The sequence below is a fragment of the Antedon mediterranea genome, chromosome 6, assembly GCF_964355755.1.
Source record: "Antedon mediterranea chromosome 6, ecAntMedi1.1, whole genome shotgun sequence".
Lineage (NCBI taxonomy): Eukaryota > Metazoa > Echinodermata > Crinoidea > Comatulida > Antedonidae > Antedon > Antedon mediterranea.
Genome location: NC_092675.1, coordinates 5,368,479 through 5,389,179, shown reverse-complemented (window position 1 = coordinate 5,389,179; position 20,701 = coordinate 5,368,479). Strand labels below are relative to the sequence as shown.

Genomic DNA, 20,701 nt, shown 5'->3' with positions numbered 1-20,701 from the left:
CACTTTAATTTTTTTTTTTCAGCGGTAAGAATAACAAGCGCCGTGAAATAAGGGCTTTTTTTTACTTAAAACATTTTTTTATAAATACCAGGGAGTTGTAAAAAATTGGCATACAACAAACCATTTGGTTAATAATATAGGGAGTTGTTTTATACAACTCCCTGGTTTATGCAATTTTTATATTTTGAAGCATTTTAAAAAGTAATAAATCAGAAGAACAACTAATTTTTTTACACAGAAACACATACTATTTTTATTATAGAAAATTCCAATATTTTATAAATTAAGTACCGGGTTAAAAAAATCATAAATTTATTCCATTCTTGGGATTTGTTTAGAATAGGAATAATTAGGAATATTCAACATAATTAGACAAAGAAAAAACTTCGAATCTTGATATAAATTATAATATAAAATAGATCACAGAACGTACCAATGGCTCTGGTACGTACCGCCCGCGTACCGCCCAATTGAAGGTAAAAGTAAACAAACCCAGTTTATGAAAGGGTGACTGGAGTTCACGAGTTTTTCACATGACTGATTCTGAGTCTAGTAAGAATGTGACCAATGAGATTATGCGTTTTATTCAGTGGTCGTCGACGATGATGACAAATTCCTTTCTGTAGTGAATCATGTGATAGCCATTGGAGAAAAATAGTGGTTGTCAATATGCAATATGTATGTAGTATAACACGTTAGAAACAATGGCTAAAGTACTCCATCGTATGTTTCATAGAGACAGAAAATGTGGTTTTAATGCAGAGTAAGTATACACTTGATTCAATTTGGTAGTGAGTTGTTTTTTTCTTTCATTTTAAGTCTAAATATTATTGTAAATTGCTGTCTTTTTCCACACAGGTCTCCCGAAAGCTTGACCTCGTACAAATGGTAAGTCAACGAAAGAATCGCTTTTTTGGGGGGTTTTGTTGACGAAACAGAGAGCCTGGAGACAATTATAGGCCTAACTTGACAATAACATGTATAAATAACTGGTAGATTGTCACCAGGCAATACTTGCGACAGTGTACAATTATTTTAAAATAAAACCACGGAGCTATAGGTCTATAATATCTCCATGATGAAACAATGTTTTCTTATTAATATTATTATTATATGATGAGGTAGGCCTGGCCCTCTGGTAGGGCCTAGGCCTAGGCCTTTTTAGTTAGGCCTGGCCCTAGTTTAGGCTAGGCTAGTTCTATTCTAATTTGAATCGATGTCAAATTAGGCCTAGCCAGGTTAAATTCACATACTTTAGGTAGCTATATCAGGGAGTTATACTACATGTCATATGTAGCTTCATGTCAATGATTGTAGCCTTTTATATTACGTTATGTCTAAAGATACGCTACCGTATCCATACTTTAAAAAACTAAAGGTACGGTAATTATAGAGGGCGCTATGTAATGTGGATGTTAATCAAATAGGTTATTGCATTGGTTTTCTGCAAGCCAGCTGTGTAGCCTAGTGGGCATGTGATGAGGCTTTGGCTTAACACATTGACTGCCAAGGCATTTTCCGTAATTTCTGTCCCAGTGCCAAGTCCCGTTTACATATTAAATTACAGTTTGAAAGTGTAACATCTGGTCACAGACTATCATGATGTCATTCAAAATACGATGGCGGGAAAAACCGTTGAGACGTATAAATACGTCACTGGCAATGTTCCAACAATTTTATTGACTTTGCCAGGAACGTAAATATACGTCGGGGATTTTCCGCGCTAAAATCGGTCAAACCTATCATCGAGATATAAAAACAGTAAACCACACTGAATCATTTCATCCTTTATTATTTTTATTTACTATTAGCGCAATTTATGACATGTTTGAGATGATTATATTGAGTGTGAGGGCGCCATCGTATCAACCATATTCAATGCATGAGGGAATAAACACAAACAAACATATGACATTTATTTTTAGATTATCGTTTACGTACATCATTCATAAACTGCCATGCGATAATTCCTGTTCCAATCACCACTGCCAGTGATTCTACATACAATACAAAAGTGCTACGATTTTGACGTAGTATTACGTCTTGGCAAGTAGCGACACGCAATTTTTGACGTATAAATACGCCGTGGCAGTGAACGTGTTAAGGGGTTGGGGGTTCGATACTCTTCTTGACGTCTTTTTTAAATTTTTTTTTTTAGTTTTTAATTTAAGAGAGATTATTTTGAGTGTTAGGTTTTTAATATTTAGGAAGGAGTTTAATATTTAGGAACGAGTTTTATATTTAGGAATGAGTTTTATATTTAGGTACGAGTTTTAGGAATGCAATTTTACCGTACTTTTAGCAAACGGAAGCGCCCTCTATATTTACCGTATCTTTAGTTTTTAAAAGCATGGATACGGTACCGTATCTTTAGCAACGGCGTTTATATTAACTAATAACAGCAGAATCCCGAATTTGATTTCTCTAGGCCTAGGCTTAGTTAGTTTATTTATGGGATTATTTTGTTGAATAATCGTTTTATTTGAAAATAAGTTTTTAAGAAAAATAATAAATGTACGTCACTTGCATATCTGCTCTTAATTAATTCAGTGGCTGGACGTTGATGAAAAAAACATTAACAAATACCCAAAATGCTGTAGTTCACTCAAGGTCAACTTCGGTCAATCAAATAACCATTATTTTTGTGTTGAGTATAACATTTGTTCACATGGTTATTGGCTCTCACTCAGCATAGCAGGCTTTATGATTGTCATCAGAGTCCATTATTCGACTCTGCGCATGTTTATTATGCTATAGTAACCATTTATTATATTTAATTGATTAATAATTGGATGGACATATAATGTTTATTTCTGTCAAATGTGCATGAAATGTTTGTGTACAGGTGTAGGGTGTAGTGTTCCATTGCTTTACTGTCCAAATATGTCTATCCAACACAGAACCTAATTATCATAAAGGGGTTTTCATGCCAATCAATCAATTTGAATTGCATGTAATGTCTAATACCATGACTTAGTTGATTTTGATTGAATAAACATCCCATTAACATCGGCTTTTGAATTATACAATATACAATTTACTGACTAAAGTAGTCTAATCTTATGTACATCATATTCCAGTTGGAAACCACCTGACTTCGATCCGAAACAAATCCGTCTCCTTGTGTTTCAAGAATCTGACACAAAAGGGAAGAAATTATTGTTTGATTCAAAGTCCATTAAGAAAGTAGAAGAAAAACCTCGTGTAAGTATTTAAGTAATTAGTATTAATCTAATTTGTAATTATTTTTTTATTTACAGTTTCACCAATTTAAGATTACATGCTCTGTTGCTATGTAACACTGTTGAATTGTACACTAGACATTTATAAATATAGCATCCTCCAATACTAGCATTCTGTTGTATTTTATGGAGATATATCTTAAAAAGAAAATAATATATTTTATTATAGCACAGACAGAACAATGTGAATGTACTGCCAAAAATTAATATTAATCATAATTTAAAAAAAACAAAAGGAGCTTTCATGTTTCTTAAAAAAACCAATTAATTTTACTTGGCTCTGTTAAATCAAAAATAACTAAAATAGTACATCATGACTTGTAGAAAGGTCCAGCTGTTCATGAAAATTATAAATACACAATTGACCAATCATTTGACCGTTCATTATTGACCTTTTATATCACATTTAAATGAGACTGAATGCTTATCTGTCAAATGTTTACAATGGTGATAGTAGTATAGTTGTATTGGCATTGTACCAAGTGACTGAATATCACATGTTTTAACTATTTCTCTATCTGACTATTAGATTATTTTATCGACTTGTGATCTACATGTTTATATCAAACATTTTACGTATTTTGAAAAAGTTCAGGGGATCTCTCACTATTATTCAAAGCAGTAAACATAACCAGTTTACTCAAACATGGTAAACAAAACTAACAATAGGATCTACAGTACAAGATTTTATTTTTTCAAAATGTGATTGGTTCACATAAAATGGAAATTCATTTTGCGTGGCATAATTAAGACTAAAATTGCACAAACTCACAGTTTAGGGCATTTTGGTATTTCATCAATATCGCTGAACAATTTACTGGTTATATCTTTTAGTTTAGACTTAGTTGCTGTGCAATCATATATACCTGTATATATATTTTAAATGTTCATTTGACTGTACTTCATTCAATGTATCTGTTTATAGGCACGCAAGCATGACTGCTCATCAATTCGTTCACATTTTTATGCTCCTTCCCCCAAGGGGAGATGCAGCACCCCATTGCCACGTAATTCCAGCAATCCATGCTTGGACAATGGGGAAAATGGAAAATACCAGGTAAATAAACACTCCTGCAATTATTCTCTTAAAAGATTAAAGTTCAAAGTAATTAAAAATCTTATCTATCCCATGCCTTTTTTAATAGACCAATAAACAACTTTAATTTGATGCACTGATGTACATGACCTGTAGAGGAGAAGCGTGTTAGTTAAAATGTTTAACATTTAAATCCACAGCACCTAGAGCAAGGATTTATCATTGAATGGCGCTATACAAAAGTATCAATTATCATATCACAAATAACACTTAAAAATAAGAGATCCATACAAAATAATAATTAACTTTATTGCAGTTTCAAAGACCGGGATCTGACGTAAAGTTGCTTGGAGAGATGATGTTTGGTTCTGTTGCGATTTCTTACCGTGGCTCGACGCTCAAAGTTCATACACTCAGGTACCCACCACAACTGATGCTCACAAGAATATTCATTCTAAAATCAGTCAAGGATTCACAGTTGTAAGTCCTTCTATTATTTACAATAGTAACATTATTTATGAAAAATAAATCTGCAAGTGAAAATAGTAAATAAATTTAAAGTTTTTCATAAATAAATAAATCATTATGCTATGACCATTTTCAGTGTGATGTGCCCAAATATGGTAGTGATATTCCCAAATATGGTAGTGATATGACATCATCATGTCCATATATGGGCAAATCACATGTTTTTGTCACATGAAAGTTTGATAGTGTAGACAAGGCTTTAGATTAGTTAGGGCTTCAGTTTACCGTATGTTAAAATCTGTTTGCATACTAATCTTTCTTTCTTATTGTGATAAGCTGAATAGGAAAAGTACTACTGCATCAGAATATATCAAATTTATAATGCTTTTTCATCTATGGTGAATTGGTGTTAGATAAGCAAATTAAACTATTTTCTCTGAATGTAATTAGACTTATCACGATGGATCCAGTGCATTGTTTAACAATTGTTAATTAGTTAGAATACTTTAAATCCCACCTGTAAATGAAGATCCTACAAAAATTCTTACTTTTCACACAACGCAAAGTAAACGAAGAGGTCGGAAGATACCATCAATACTTGATAGAGTTGTACAACAAAGTCAACTTTACTAGATGCAACTTCATTGGAGCCTGCTTCAACAGAAATGTATAATTCCCAGCAATGTTTTAACTGTATATATGAACTGTTTTATAAGTTGTTTTGTGACTGTGTAATTTGGTAGTAGTCACTCTCATAGACCGTGTTCGTACGGCGATTGAAATACACGTTTATTTGGTTTTTACCCTTGGGGTAAAACCCATACGACGTTCGTACGAATAAACAAAGTACCGGTAAGCTGACACGAAACCAATTAAAATCGGAATTCTTAGGTCAAAAAGCGCCCTCTGTGCGTCGACCCATATCAATTGACATGGCGTGTTGACACATTCAACTGGATATTGCATGTCGTTTCGCGCGCGAATCCTTCAATTATTATTTTTCAATCGACAACCAGACGGTATTACCTATATATTTATAATACATCGAATACAATTTACTTTTTAAATAAATAATGATCGAAAATCCTGCTAACGTATGTTGTTTGTTGACCACGTGTATTTATCGTGCGAGCCGAACTATTGTTGTGGAAATTCCATTTAATGTACACGCACTGTACCCCTCTTGTAAAAATCACCACGTGTATTTATCGTGCGAGCCGAACTATTGTTGTGAAAATTCCATTTAATGTACACGCACTGTACCCCTCTTGTAAAAATCACCACGTGTATTCATCGTGCGAGCCGAACTATTGTAAAAATTCCATTTAACACGCACTGTACCCCTCTTATCGTGCGAGCCGAACGGTTGATGTGGTAATTCACAGACACCAGGCTACCACAATACATACATACATACATACATGTACATTATAAGCCACCGATTCGCAAGTTCAGGTCACCGGAAAAAAACCAACGAGTTGATTATTTATATATAATTTTACAAAACAATAGATATACATTCGCATTAACGAAAAAGAACATTTTAAACAATAATTGCTAAACAATCAGAAAGCTTATTTGAGGTCGCAATTTGACATGACCCCGTTAACGCTTGATTAATTATACCCCGAGGCAGCGTGTAATTGGAATGGGATTGAAATAACCAGTAAAGTTGGTGGATTTTTCGTCCAGATGGTTTTCTAATTTTTTATAGCCAGAGGCGTAAGTTAATTGCTACACGCGACCTCACAGTTGGAAGTACACGGTAGTTTCAGCCCCGTCCGAACGGGCCGATACTGTACATTTAAAAGTAACACATCCAAATGCCAACTTTAAGTCAATGGCTACCAGATGTCTCTGTGAGACAGTTATTTGAATCAGTACCAGTGTAAATCTGTCTGTTATTATTAGTGAAGGTTTTGTAGTTGCTATTGACTGTGCATTGAATAAAATACAAATACATACAGTATTGTATTCAATCAATCTTAGGATTGGCTGACACGAAAAAAACATTTTATTTTAATTTTGAATGGAAGAAAAATAGGATAAATCCTACTGAAATATAATTAACAAATGTTTCTTAATTTACTGTTTTTTTTTAAAAAGTTGTGAATTTTGTATGATATAGTAAATGAGCTTTTACAGTAATTTCATTGAGTTCTTTTTAGCTTGTTAGTAAAGATATTTTGTTTGTTTAATACTGTACTTCAGTATAAATGATGCACTTAGTTATACATGCAACTACTAAACATTAACATAATTTCATAAAGATTAAGTTTAGGGTGGTAGGTAATTAACAAATGTTTCTTAATTTACTGTTTTTTTTTTAAAAGTTGTGAATTTTGTATGATATAGTAATTGAACTTTTACAGTAATTTCATTGAGTTCTTTTTAGCTTGTTAGTAAAGATATTTTGTTTGTTTAATACTGTACTTCAGTATAAATGATGCACTTAGTTATACATGCAACTACTAAACATTAACATAATTGCATTAAGATTAAGTTTAGGGTGGTAGGTAAAATTAATTTATTGCAACACTTGTTACTGAAACAACTACAGTCATTCACTCATTTTAAAAGCTGACCTTTAAATAGACAATTGAATAAATATCATGTGATGCAGTGTACAGTTCCTGTCCTTGTTAAACAGAGAATATTCCTTCAAGAGAGCGTCACATGACTGAGATTGTGTTATAAATTTGAATCACAGTGCTGACTTGCATTGATTTTTATCTCTGTCACGCGTGGATAAGTCAACATTTCTCCAAAGCTAAATTACTAATATAGTTAATAACTACTACTGTAATAATTAAATATATCTATTAAGATAATGACAGAATCACATGATCAGACACACACACACACACCCTAAAATATATTGTTTGAATATGGCAGGATTGTAAATAAAAAATTCTATTTGGCATTGCATTCATTTTCATAATGTCATTATTTACATAATACAATTGCAACATACGTTATGTTAATTAGCTAAACTGAGTATGATAAAAAGGCTATAAGGAATTAACATGTGACAAAACAGGTGGGGTGTATTACATTATGATACATTAGATTGTTCTGTCGCAATTCTGTGCGCTATTCTACTTGACAAAGAAAACCCTGATCTGACATTTATTTCCAAATCACAGATAATGTTTATAGTATGTCAAAGGGTCGCTGTCAAAATCAAATTTGAACAATACTATGAAAACCCCACTGGTCTAATGGTTAGAATACTTTATTCTCACAGATGTCATCATTCTTTATAGCTTCAAAATGAATTAATTAATATTCAGTATATCACTCTGTGCCTGTTAATTTATATTATGTTAAATAATGTTTCCAGCTTCAAACAAGATGTAATTTCTCAATTAAATATAACATTTCAAATTGTGTTCTATTATATAAAAGTGTACCTACTGTAAAATAATTTTTTTATTAATACTTATTTAAAATCAAAATAGTAAAGTATTTAATGAACGGGCAAACTGCCTTAAAATACCGTGACATGTTTCAAGAATACTGAACTCAAATCAATGCCTTGAATACTTGTAATAATAATATCCTGGATTTATTTTTTGGATTTTATTTATTTATTTATATAGCGCCTAATGTTGTGAAACCTCTAAGCGCTGAACATTATTGCCCTGGTCATTTTTTGCATCAAACAAGTATGGAAACATACTCCCATAATGCAACTAGTAATCAGCTCAAAGTTGTGTCTTGATCTAACCGGGTAGCCATTTATACACCTGGGTGGAGCGAGGCAAACATAAGCAAAGTATCTTGCCTAAAGGATACAAGCAATGCGGCGAGAGTTGTGTCTGAACCACGATCTCACGATCAGTAGTCCAACACACTGTACCACACACCCTTATGTACCAATTACACAGTTGTATTTAAATCAGGCAATATTTAACATGATTGAGAATGAGGTACAGTACAGTAAATACTTATTTACTAATTGAATTATGTTTTGTATCAACAGAGATCAGGATAGTATTGAACATAATTCATCAATGGTGGATCTTAGCTCACCAAAGACTATAGATTCATCTACCAAAAATCAAAGTGCAGTAGGTAAGTGGATTATAACTTATCATTTAATATTTATTTTTTAAATGCCTTTAATAAAGAGTAGAATCTTGTAATTTGATTGGATGATATAGTGTCATATCACTTATTATTTGATAATACCCGCCACGGTCGTTGAACTGCTTAATGGTTTGCTTAGCAAATACTAAGAAATGCAAACAGTTCAGTAGTCTCTGAACTACTCTTAAGCTCTGTTTACACTATTAAACTAGTTTGACAAAAAAGTGTGATGTGCCCAAATATGGTAGTAATATGCCCAAATATGCTAGTGATATGACATCATCATGTCCATATATGAGCATATCACATTTTTTGCTACATACAGTTAAGTAGTCTGAACATAAGAACTACTCTTAAGCTCTGTCTACACTATTAAACTAGTTTGACAATAAAAATGTGTGATGTGCCCAAATATGGTAGTAATATGCCCAAATATGCTAGTGATATGACATCATCATGATGAGCACAACACATTTGTTGTCACATGAATTTTGTTAGTGTAGACAGTATTAGTAGTATAGTACTAATGAAATACATAGAAAGTAGTACAATTACATAGCTATTACAGGTTCTTGCTGCAGACACTAAAATAATAATAATACATAATGGGATAAACCCAGAAACATATAATATACTGTGAGTATTAACCAATCACAAACGGTCTTTCATCACATCTAGGGAGGACTAATAACAAATGAGGGCGCTATATATGCAGAGTTTAAATAGTTTAGATGATTAATTTCTTCAAGCAAGTTCCGTAGCGCAGCGCATGAAGCATTGTCTTGTGATGGAGTGACAATTGCATCGCGAGTTCAAGACCCAGTGGATGACTTTTGTTTATCTATCGGCAATCGCGAGCATTGTCACACGAAAATTACTCAATCAATATCATCGTTCTCGAGTTCTCGAGGATACGATTTACGATCCTCGCAGCGGTAGTCATGTGATGCAGTTTCAACCAATCACGTTTACGTATTTACATAGGCTATGTAATATAATACATTATGAACATTGTAAATAAAATGTTTGGTAGTAAGTAAGGCTTTAAAGTAGGTTTATACTGTCTACAGTGTATGCCGAAAATAACTGTGAGAAAGAGTAATATAATATACAGTTGAACAACATTTACCAGGATTTACACAGATAGGAAACTAATCATTTACTAAATATAGCCACAATAATTAGCTAAAGTTTTCTTTGTTCCAATTTTAAATGGATTTTTTCAAATCTATATATAAATTTATGTAAATGTGATTTTTATTTGTGCAGCCCATAGTCTTCCAATGGCGATTCCAAACTCACCTTCCAGAAGTAAAGATTCAGAAAGTGGCATTGCAGGGATGTCAGGTAAATAAATACGAACTATACCATTATCCGACAGGGGTGTGATATTTTAATGTATACAAATGTTCTTATTTAAGTATTCCGCTCTTCGAAGAGCGAGGCTAATGTCGGTTTATCCAGGTATGCGGCACTTATACTATTAACACCACTGTTGATTTGTGTATTGTGGCACATCATGATTTAAAACCAAAATAAAAACAAATCAATGAAGAGTGAACAACTTCTACAAATGCTTACAAACCAACCACAATTCTGATAAATTCCCAGTTCTTCTAAAACAATTTCAAATTCTGAAATTGAGGTAGTTGCATCAACTATCACAATTACCAGAAAATTGGTGTAAGATGCACTTAATTTCTCTCTGTTGCTTCATGGTAGTTAGCACTATATTAATAGTTGCTATTAAGAGTGAATAAATAGAAGGCCATCTTTCTGATGAAAATAGTGCATGTAACACAGGTACTATATATAGAAAATTAAAGTGAAGTGGCCTACAGATTTTGTTTATTAGGTTATTAAAAACAAAGCCCTCAAATAATAGACTATTTCAAGGTATGTTAACACGCTAAGTTATTAAAACCATTGTTGTACTCTAGACACATTTATTAACAAGGGAGACCAGGAATTGGAAAGTATAACATTCAGGAAATGAATAAGATAGCAGTTTGGTTGTTCATATGGCATTTTGCCAACTATTTGCCCATCTTTTCAAAATTGGAGTTTTTATTAATATGGAATTACATTTTAAACATTAAGACATTGTTAACTTACACCCTGGCAGTATATTCCCTTGTGATGACTTCACCTTAGACTGTGCTACTTAAATTCGACTCATCTCTTGCCAAACATTCTCGGTATTGTAGTGCAACAACTGAGACATTGTCAATTTTATTTCCTTTTTGTAAACATTCAGTTGGAGATGTACCAAAGAACTTATAAACATTGGTTGATGTTTAAACTTGGATTTATTTGTTGTTTAATGGATGTCTTCAGCTTATCCTAATAGTTTTGTTTATATATATAGAATTAACACAATAGTAAAGATTACGTGATAAGAGGTTAAATTAATCTGTATGGCTGCGTACAAGGATTTATGCTTGGCTAGGTTCGGTTGCGTGTCATAGAGATCTTTACGGTGTCATGCAACACAAGGTCACTGAACTAGGTTGTCTAATAATTTAAAGTGATCAAATTGCACCTGTTAACTGATAAGTTGTAACAGCACATATGCGTAGAGTGCAGCGCCTTGAACCTATAGCGACTGACTTGTCTAACTGACTTGTCATAAGCACATGATTTGGAATCATCTTTGAGGATTAGTCAGCCTATCTTCTGCAACCAAATATGACGACATCAAATATTTCATATAATTGCAAATACAGATCAAATATGAATAATGGAATCTCCCTTTTTTGATTTATTGTTTGCTAGTCTATTTCGTGCCTAGCTTACCCGGATAAACCATCAATAGCCCTTTCTCCTCGAAGAGCGAGATATAACTCGAAAAGTAGAAGTTTTCATTGAATGCCCTTTCCACAAATGGTATAGTCCATGAATTTTTTGGATTTATTGTTTGCTAATTTCTCTATTCTAAAAGTGTTATTCTGAAATGTTGTCTATAAATAAGTTTATTAAATTAATAAAGAGATATTATCTGAGTTTTTATCAATGCAATGCAAATCACTTTTTGTTTGGGATCTTTTTAATAAAGTTTACTATACAGTACTACTATAAAATTAATGTGCTTTTTTGATGTGATGGACATGTCGTATGTCATGCATCAATTCATGATTTGGGCGTGCTGACATCAAATAAAATTCACTGTATTGTTAAATAAATTTGTTGTTTGGAGATTAGCAATAGCGAAATCAAATGTTGATACAAAGTTTGCGGTACACCGCATATATAGTTATACTGAAATGAACTGTTGAGTTTCTCGACATTTCGATCAATAATAAATTTGAGCATGGTGCAGAGTTTGTATAAATCTGGACTGTAAAGTTTGATAAAAATATAATAAATTATAGATTGATGCAAATCGCACTCACTTTCTATACTATTATTTTTTAATACTAGGATCATCAAGTAGCTTTTTTACACCCTTTCCATCACCGTGTAGCAGTGTGTCCAGTACCTCATCTAGCTTCTCTAGAAGAGTATTGCGCAGTCAGACAATGAGAATGGACATCGATCTGGGTCGGAGACGATCATCTATGGATAGTGGACATACCACCCAGGATGAGGCATGTATTCTATTTCATACAAAGTTTAGATCTCGGTCTACACTATTAAACTAGTTTGGAAAAAAAGTGTGATGTGCCCAGATATGGTTGTGATATGCCCAAATATGGTAGTGATATGACATCATCATGTCCATATATTAGCAAATCTCATCTTTTTGTCACATATAGTTTGATAGTGTAGACAGAGCTTAGCATTATATTGATAAACTCTGATCTTTAATAATGACCCAATTATATTGCAATTGACTCTATTATCTTGACTATATTATTTTGATTACTAGAATATCCTATAACTATATTCTAACCTAAATTGGTTTCATTGTGGAATAAACTCAAAACATACTGAACACATTTCTGAAAATATAGGACTAAAATCCCACACAATTTTAAAATATTAACTTAAATAGGTTAGGTGATTGTGACAGGAGATATGAACATTATTTCCTCTGTCATTTTGATACACTCCTTGTTTTTCCTGTTTGTGATGGCGCTGCTAGGATTAATCAGATCCTTGTTCTACCGTGTCCTTGTAAGTTTGCCGTGGTTGAAACTTTTGAAAATCAAATAGATTTAATTCTTGAGCTTTATGGATTATCGAAAAATAACAACTTGAAATGATTAATTATTAAAGATAGTTTACACATGAATTTTGAAATTTAAAACAAATATTTATATAGCCAATGATTATTTTTCTATTCTATTATTATGTTTGTTAAATGCTGTAAGTATTCAGATTGTTACTGTACACCAGATCTGCTAATGTTTTTTTTTAAAGTAGTATGTAATATAAAAAGTTCTTTTGTTAAAATATATACTGTATATACACAAAGTAGTTCTCAATTAATGTCATGTTAAATTATCATACATGTGTATTGTGCTGTTAATGTTATTTTGTTTTCTATTATACTTAGCCTGTATCCAGGAGAAGAAATCCAAAGATTGGGTTAGCGATTGTTATTGGTCAAGGCAAGGATGGCAGTGAAGAACAAGCTGACAAGTTTGAGCGATTTTTCTTCTCGCATTTCTCACTTTTTGAATCACACTTTCAAAAGTTAACGCTGGTCGTTGAAAAGGCATTAACACTCCAAAGAAGAACTTACATAACACCTTTATTTGAAGTAAGTAATATTCATTCTCAAATGGAAATGGAATGATTTAATCATGTATAATACCACTAAAATTTACGAGTGAGAATCAATAGCATAAGGCATTTAATGAAAATTTAGACTGTTTTAAAAGTTACATGAAAATTTATATATTTCTTCATCCAGGGCCTGGAGGAGTTCCGGAATTCTATTTGTAATTTATACCTAGCTCCACGTATTCAAAAACCAATCTGGTTGGATCTGATGAGCTATCCCAGTCAAAGAAGTCATCTCTGCCAACATTTCCTCAAGGAATTGATGTCAGAATTGGATCAGCATAATACACTTAACACAAACTTGTAAGTGAATTTGTCATGCCATCATATCTGCTAGGCCGCTCAAGGAATATTGTAAGGAATATCCTCTGCAGTGCAAGGCATAATTCATTAACAGCCACTCTTGGTAGATCCCAGTCTACTCATCGTACTTTTTCTGATCAAGTGTATCAAATGTCTTTGGTGCAGATTTTAGGCCTACTTTACTTGGTAGTTGGTATAAATTGGTTGTATTCCCGGCACAAACGTGTAGCATATTTTGGTATTGATGCACACTTGTAAAAGACTTTAAATATATTAAAACTTCTTCTTTTTCAGTTTTGTTAGTTGTCTATTAACTGGTGTGCTAACCCACCATCTTGCCTGGGTACCAACAGTGATGCCAGCTGGAGTAACACCAAACAGGGCCTACCTTGACAAGCACTCGTCTACTTTTCTTGACACCCTTGCCAAGTCCCATCCATACAACCCACTCTGGGCACAGCTTGGGTAAGCTATCTATTATATGAAATATACTTTATTACCTGTGTGCATAAAAACTGATTTTATTAACTTCATAAGAAGAAGAATGGTTTGCTGTTTATTATGGAGATTATGCTTAATTTTAATGTTTAAAGAAAAAGACAATACTTTATAATCCAAACCATTATTTATTATTTAATGTGCATGTATAATTTGTCACATCTAATATGAATTCCTAATTTTTTTTTTTTATACAGCGACTTGTATGGTTCGATTGGCTATCCTGTAAACATATCGAAAACTGTGATAGTGGGCAAAAAGGCAGAGACTGTCTGTCGGTTTTTGTTTATTCTGAGTTATTTCATCCGTTGCAGCGAAGTGTATGAGAAACAAGAGAAGAGAGAGGAGATAGCAATGGAATATAAAAGAGTCTTCAGCTTTGATGATGTTGCAGAGTTTGTCCTGATGCCATCAGATCAGGATTACGAGTCACGGAACAGTCATCTGGATGGTTGTACAATGAGCGATGAAGTGTTGGCGGCCAGTGCAATTGGAGATCATGCAGAAGGATCCGGTTATCTGTCAAATACAGAATCTAATGATCTTGAGACTGACAGCCACGATTCTAATAATCTATATAGATCAAGTTCTGTAAAAACCAAAACGCGAGATTCAGGTATAGCGTCCTCTATAGAACATAGCTCGGACTGCTTTGATCACGCAGACGATTTTGATGTGCAATGGGAACAGAGTAATTCAAACGCAAAGTTAAAGAACTTTAAACAAGATCGTAGATACACTGTAGGTGAGGGTGATTACTCTAGTAGTAGTGATGATTCCAAACACACATCACCAATTTCTAATCGTAAACTAACTGAAATTGTTCAATGCTTGCCAGTTGTTAATTTTCCAGAAAAAACTGAAAATGAAATTTCCGTGCAATGCGTAAATACAAGAAACACTACAACGAAAGACTCATCTGTTGTTTGCACACACAGTGAAATGCCTTTGGAAGTGAAATGTGAAAATGTTGTCGCTGTTGGTCGAGCTCCAGTAAGAACTAAAACATTAAATTTTGAGGCGTTAAAACTAAATAAACATTTATTAAAATCTGGGTATGTACCACCACCAAATAGCCTGTCAAAGTCAGTTAAACTTTATCCTGATCTTACTAATGCGGTTGACAGTGGAGATGTAAATAAAATTGATATTCCTATGGTAGACCATTCAAAACTGGTATTAAAACCAGATGTTATTAACAGTCCTGTAGAAGAAACACTTTCATGTGCAAGCCAAGCTAACGTGGACAAGGATACTGTTGTAGATAAAGATACTAATGAAATTACTTCTGGGAACTCTACTCCCACCCTTGATAAATTTACTGGCGATAATTTGACACCAGTAACCGAAAGTCTGACGACACCAAAGGTTCATTTGCATCGAAGTTATAGTGAGAATTGCGGTTACGATCCAAGATTAGTTGAGCGTGGGAATTCAGTAATATCTGATATTTCTTTGTTGTCGAATAAATCAACAATATCCAACGGAAGCAGCAATATGGACCCAGAAGAACTCCCGTTTATGCCGTAAGTTAATATTTGTCAATAAAGTTCAAATGTTTTGAAATATACCAGTGTTGCCATAGAGGAATTCCTTTTTGAAACAACTTGTATTTGGTATTTGGCTAATACCAACATTTATTTTCTATACAAATTTTTTTTTAAATGTGCACATCCTATTTTATATGTTGTGAGTTTGAAACCTCTTGACTAATTGTTTTTGGAGAAGTTTTGGACCTTTGTGTTATTGTGCTGGATGAAAATGGTGTAATAAGCATACAAATCTTTCAACTACAGTACATTCATTTTCATTCTTTTTTTGTCACTTTTTTTAACCCATACTATTATTACTACAGGTATGCTCACTACTTTTGGTGTTTTTTTTTCAGGACATTGTCTATTGGAAATTCAATTACCCCTCAGTGTAGTCATTTGGAGAATTTTGGTCGTTCTTTACTTGGAGGTTACTCTCCAAACTACCTCCCAGACTTTGCACTTCAAGGCCTACCAGAGCTAGATAAATCAAAGTTGAGAAGTGAAATCAAGTTAAGCACACAGGTATACATTCGTTTTTCCACCACACCACTTATGTTCAATTATTACCTCCGCCAAGGAGGTTATGTTTTCACCCCTGTATATTTGTGTGTGTGTTTGTGTGTGTGTCTGTGAACAGCCTGGAGGCCACAGTTTTTATCCGATTCTAACCAAATTTGGACACAATGATCTATGCCCAAAAAGCTCGGACGAGTTCGAATTTGAGGGGGAAAGGTCACAACTAACAAAAAACTATTTTACTGCCTATAGAGACCACAGTTTTGATCCGATTCTCATCAAACTTAGCCACAATGATCAATGACACATCATATAATTGTGGTTAAATTTTGAAGGGTCAGGGTCAAAGATCAAGGTCCACAAAAAAAAAATAAATAAAATAAAAAAATAATAAAAAAAAAAAACCCCTCAGTGGGACTTGAACCAGCAATCTCAACTGTGAGAGGCTGGATACATAACCATTACACCACACTGTCATCCACAACTTTGTAGTGTGCAGTTAACATATTTACACTTGGAACTAATAAAAATAAATGTTTAAAAAAAATATTCAGGGGGCATTTTATGTAGGGGAATTTTACAGTAGGCGGAGGTTTGTACTCTCGGAGTACCCTCTAGTTTTATCTATTATGCTGCTGAAATAAATTTATACTGATAAGTTTCAGATAGAAGTTAAAGTATTGTTGATATTTAGAAGCAGTAATGATTTTGCTTATTAAAGACATAATAAATACAGTTAAATTTTGACAAAAACCCATAAATTTCCAGACAAAGTGCTTTCAGTTTTATTTTATTCTTTAGGTTACGTTTTTTTAGGTAAATGATTTTTTATTTTACCCAGCATTTGTTGAAAGTGAATAACTTTTATGTGACATCAAAATGTGCACTTATTTTTTCAGAGGAAGGGAGAAAATATATTTTTAAAACGGCTCAGTCTTTACATGACTAATAATTGATTTCATACTGTGTTATTTTTTTATAGAATTCTGTGCTGGATGAGCCCATTGCTAGCAGTATGTGTATCGTGGCTGATACCGATAAATGGACAGTGGAATTGTTATCCAGTGATATGGAGAATAGAGCGCCAGCTGTTTTACCGCCCTCTAAGCTAGTTTCTAACCTGCTAAAGTCCATCCAGGAGTTATGGCAGTTAAAGTTAGCCCCAGATTCTGTAAGTGTATTTCACCAATCAAATTTAAGTACGCAAGAATAATATATAAAATTATTATTATTCAATTTTATAATATTATTAACTACACCCAATTTAGTCTCATTTGCTCATCACTGAAATGAAAGTTCCTTTTTTATTACTACCATATTACCATTTATTTTTTTTTTTATCTTGGCAAGTACTTCACTCAGTTTCTGAGTGTTTCACTAAGTTTCTGAGTGCTTCACTCAGTTTCTGAGTGCTTTCACTTGTATATTTCTATATTTGCCTTTTCTTATTTTGTAATTTTTATATTCTCAGTGTCTAATGCATCTTGAAGATCGTCTGCAAGAAATCTACTTCAAAAGTACATTGTTAACAGACTACCTGAAAAGTAACTGCAAGGCAGGCATTGACGAGATACAAAGCCGACTTGCAATAGACCAAAGTGATATACCTCTTCTTCTATCCGTCTCTGGTGTTCACTCATCCCACATTGTCTATGAACATCACTGCAGAACGTGGAGCTCGAACCAGCAGCAACAGGTTCAACCATCATCAACTACCGAAGAATCTCAGGGATAATTTTTAAAGAAAGCAAGAAAATTATGGAGGAAATAATAAACTTACTGTATATTATGCCAAGTTTCTGCTGCCGATCAACTTACCAAAATTATCTGGCGTTTAAGATCGCAAATAATTGAAGTAATCTACCTTTGTGTCAATCTGGCTGCCTTGATGTAAATCTGGCTAACTACCCAAGCATTTTTTTAAACATCTGAGTATTGTCCATTAGATGACAATCAAGTTGACCTGAACGGCAGTTAGTATTGCATAACATGAAGTACAAAAAAATAAACCAGGTCTATAATCAGAATATGATTATGAATATTAATGATGTGCTTCTGAATATTCATTATTATTCAATAAAACAATTGCTGCAATCCTATATAACTGTTTTCCTCACAAATATTATAAATAAGTGTTTGCTAGCATTCTCTTCTTGGTTTTGTCTGTCATGTAGATAAGACACCTAGACCCTAGCGATTTATGTTATTTGACCGAGTGGCGATTTATTAAACTTGCAAAGCAACAGATAGATTTAACTAATAGTGGCATCTTAATTGCAGGCAATTAAGATTTCATTGTTCTTCTAAAAGACTAATTATTAATTAATTAGAATTATGTTTATGAAATTTAAGTGTATTTTAAGATTTACTAATTTCACATTTTTCGTTCTTTATATTCTTTTAGAGTATTCAGAAAATAGTGGTATATTTCTGTCTTTAGGATTGATGAAATATCAAACATATTACTGTAGTTATTAAACCAAAAATACCCTAATCAAACTTTTACACAGAATTATTAGGGTTTTAATCACACGTATCCTAAAATATTATTATTACACAGTCTTATGTTCAATTATTGATTGAACCTGGTAAAAACAATACAATACAAAATATGAAAAAGATATGTATTTACAACTGTTTGAAATTATGAAAATATTTCTGTGTGTACTACTTACTTTTTCACTAGCTGTTAAGGCCAGGGAAAATACATTGTATGGTTCTCGTCAGCCCCTCTCAAAATTGGCATGCACCCTTTTAACACTACATATATACACTGCAATTTTTAAAAATTCTTTCTGAAATATTTAAACAGAAGGATATGTATTTGTTAAATATTGTCACCATCGATCTCGGAATTTATTTAAAAAAAAAAAAAAAATGACTGATGATGAACTTTTATGATGTGGGGCAGCATTTCATGCACATGTGATCTATTTGCCATGGCCTAAAGCTATGTTTACATTATCAAACTTTATATGACTACAAAATGTGAGGTGCCCATATATGGGCATGATGATGTCATATCACTACCATATTTGGGCATATCATATATTTTGTCAACTAGTTTGATAGTGTAGACAGAACTTAACAAGTTGTGTGAATCAACGATATCATCAATTAAATCATTGAATTAAGTTTGATTTTTAGTTAATAGCTAGGCGGTTTATTTTCTTGATTTTGTGCAATAATTGTTGATTTGTACAGTATTTGTGAACACTTGTCACATATTTTAAATATTCAATAAACAGCATAATAGTAATTAAAACGTCCAAATATAGAATAAAAAAGTTTTTTGTCGTATTTAGACTAAAATGATACTCTAAATTTAATGTCATACAACTCTATATAAACTCATTACACCCCTTTAAAATAATACAGTTTGTTTGTATAATTATTTTAGGTAAAGAATGTTTAGATTCAAAGATTGATTTTTCCATCAATTTTCTGTTCAACATAAGAAAAACATGTATTTTATTAGTTCTGATGATTGCTAAATATGTCTGTAGATTGATAATCAAGTATAAAACATTCATGTTCATTAGTATACTAATAGAGAGGTTTCTCAATCTTACGAATACGATAACGAAAACGGATACGTCACGCGCACGTATTCGTTTTCGTAAGCCAGTAAAAATCTGTTTCGCATGGCAACGAAATATTGAGGCGCGTCCAAAATATGACTGCGGTAAATTTGAGCGAAGCGTAGGTACGTGTTGCTTGGCTGCCTAGGCCTAGCGTAACATCAAAGCGAGTGAGGACTTTAAAAACTGCTATTTATCAAAATTGACCTGGCATTTTAGTAAATTACTTTAGTAAATTACTTTCAATAAATCTATAATTATATTATAATCATGAATAATTCCTGATTCAAATGCAAAATGTGCAAAATAGATCAAAAACTATACTCGTTTTGTAGTTACGAATATGACTGGTGATATTCGTCAACACGAATACGCTTTACGAATATGAAATGGGGATCAGCTCAAAAGTTTCACAAATGTATGACGTATCCGTTTTCGTTATCGTATTCGTAAGGTTGCGAAACCTCCCTAATATGGAAAAGTAAAATCATGTCTAAACAATTCCTAATTCCTGGTATGAATTTGGCACATGTGCAGTGTGAGCTATCTCGACTGTGTACTTGTTCTATACAATTTATAACTTAAAAATACTAAAGTATTATAACTATATTATGGTGTATTCTAACGGTGTATTTAATTTAGCTAGTTTAAAATAATTTGTATGCCACTGTGCCTTCTATTTATAACAAGTTATTGGCAGGA

General features: G+C 32.9%; 1 protein-coding gene across 1 annotated transcript; it reads left to right on the top strand.

The window, feature by feature from the left end:
• The first annotated feature begins 615 nt into the window (after positions 1-615).
• LOC140050915 (folliculin-interacting protein 1-like) lies at positions 616-18,273 on the top strand. The gene is made up of 15 exons (XM_072095917.1): positions 616-763; positions 859-888; positions 3,081-3,204; positions 4,168-4,299; positions 4,595-4,758; positions 8,732-8,823; positions 10,108-10,185; positions 12,259-12,425; positions 13,337-13,543; positions 13,697-13,869; positions 14,164-14,334; positions 14,565-15,893; positions 16,256-16,424; positions 17,401-17,589; positions 17,890-18,273. The coding sequence occupies exons 1-15, from the start codon at positions 705-707 to the stop codon at positions 18,151-18,153; spliced, it is 3,348 nt and encodes a 1,115-aa protein (XP_071952018.1). The 5' UTR covers positions 616-704; the 3' UTR covers positions 18,154-18,273.
• The last annotated feature ends 2,428 nt before the right edge of the window (positions 18,274-20,701 follow it).

Coding starts and splice junctions, on each gene's coding strand:
- LOC140050915 (XM_072095917.1), top strand. CDS start 705: ATGGCTAAAGTACTCCATCGTATGTTTCATAGAGACAGAAAATGTGGT. Junction 889..3,080: donor AGCTTGACCTCGTACAAATG/GTAAGTCAACGA, acceptor ATCATATTCCAG/TTGGAAACCACCTGACTTCG. Junction 15,894..16,255: donor GAAGAACTCCCGTTTATGCC/GTAAGTTAATAT, acceptor TTTTTTTTTCAG/GACATTGTCTATTGGAAATT.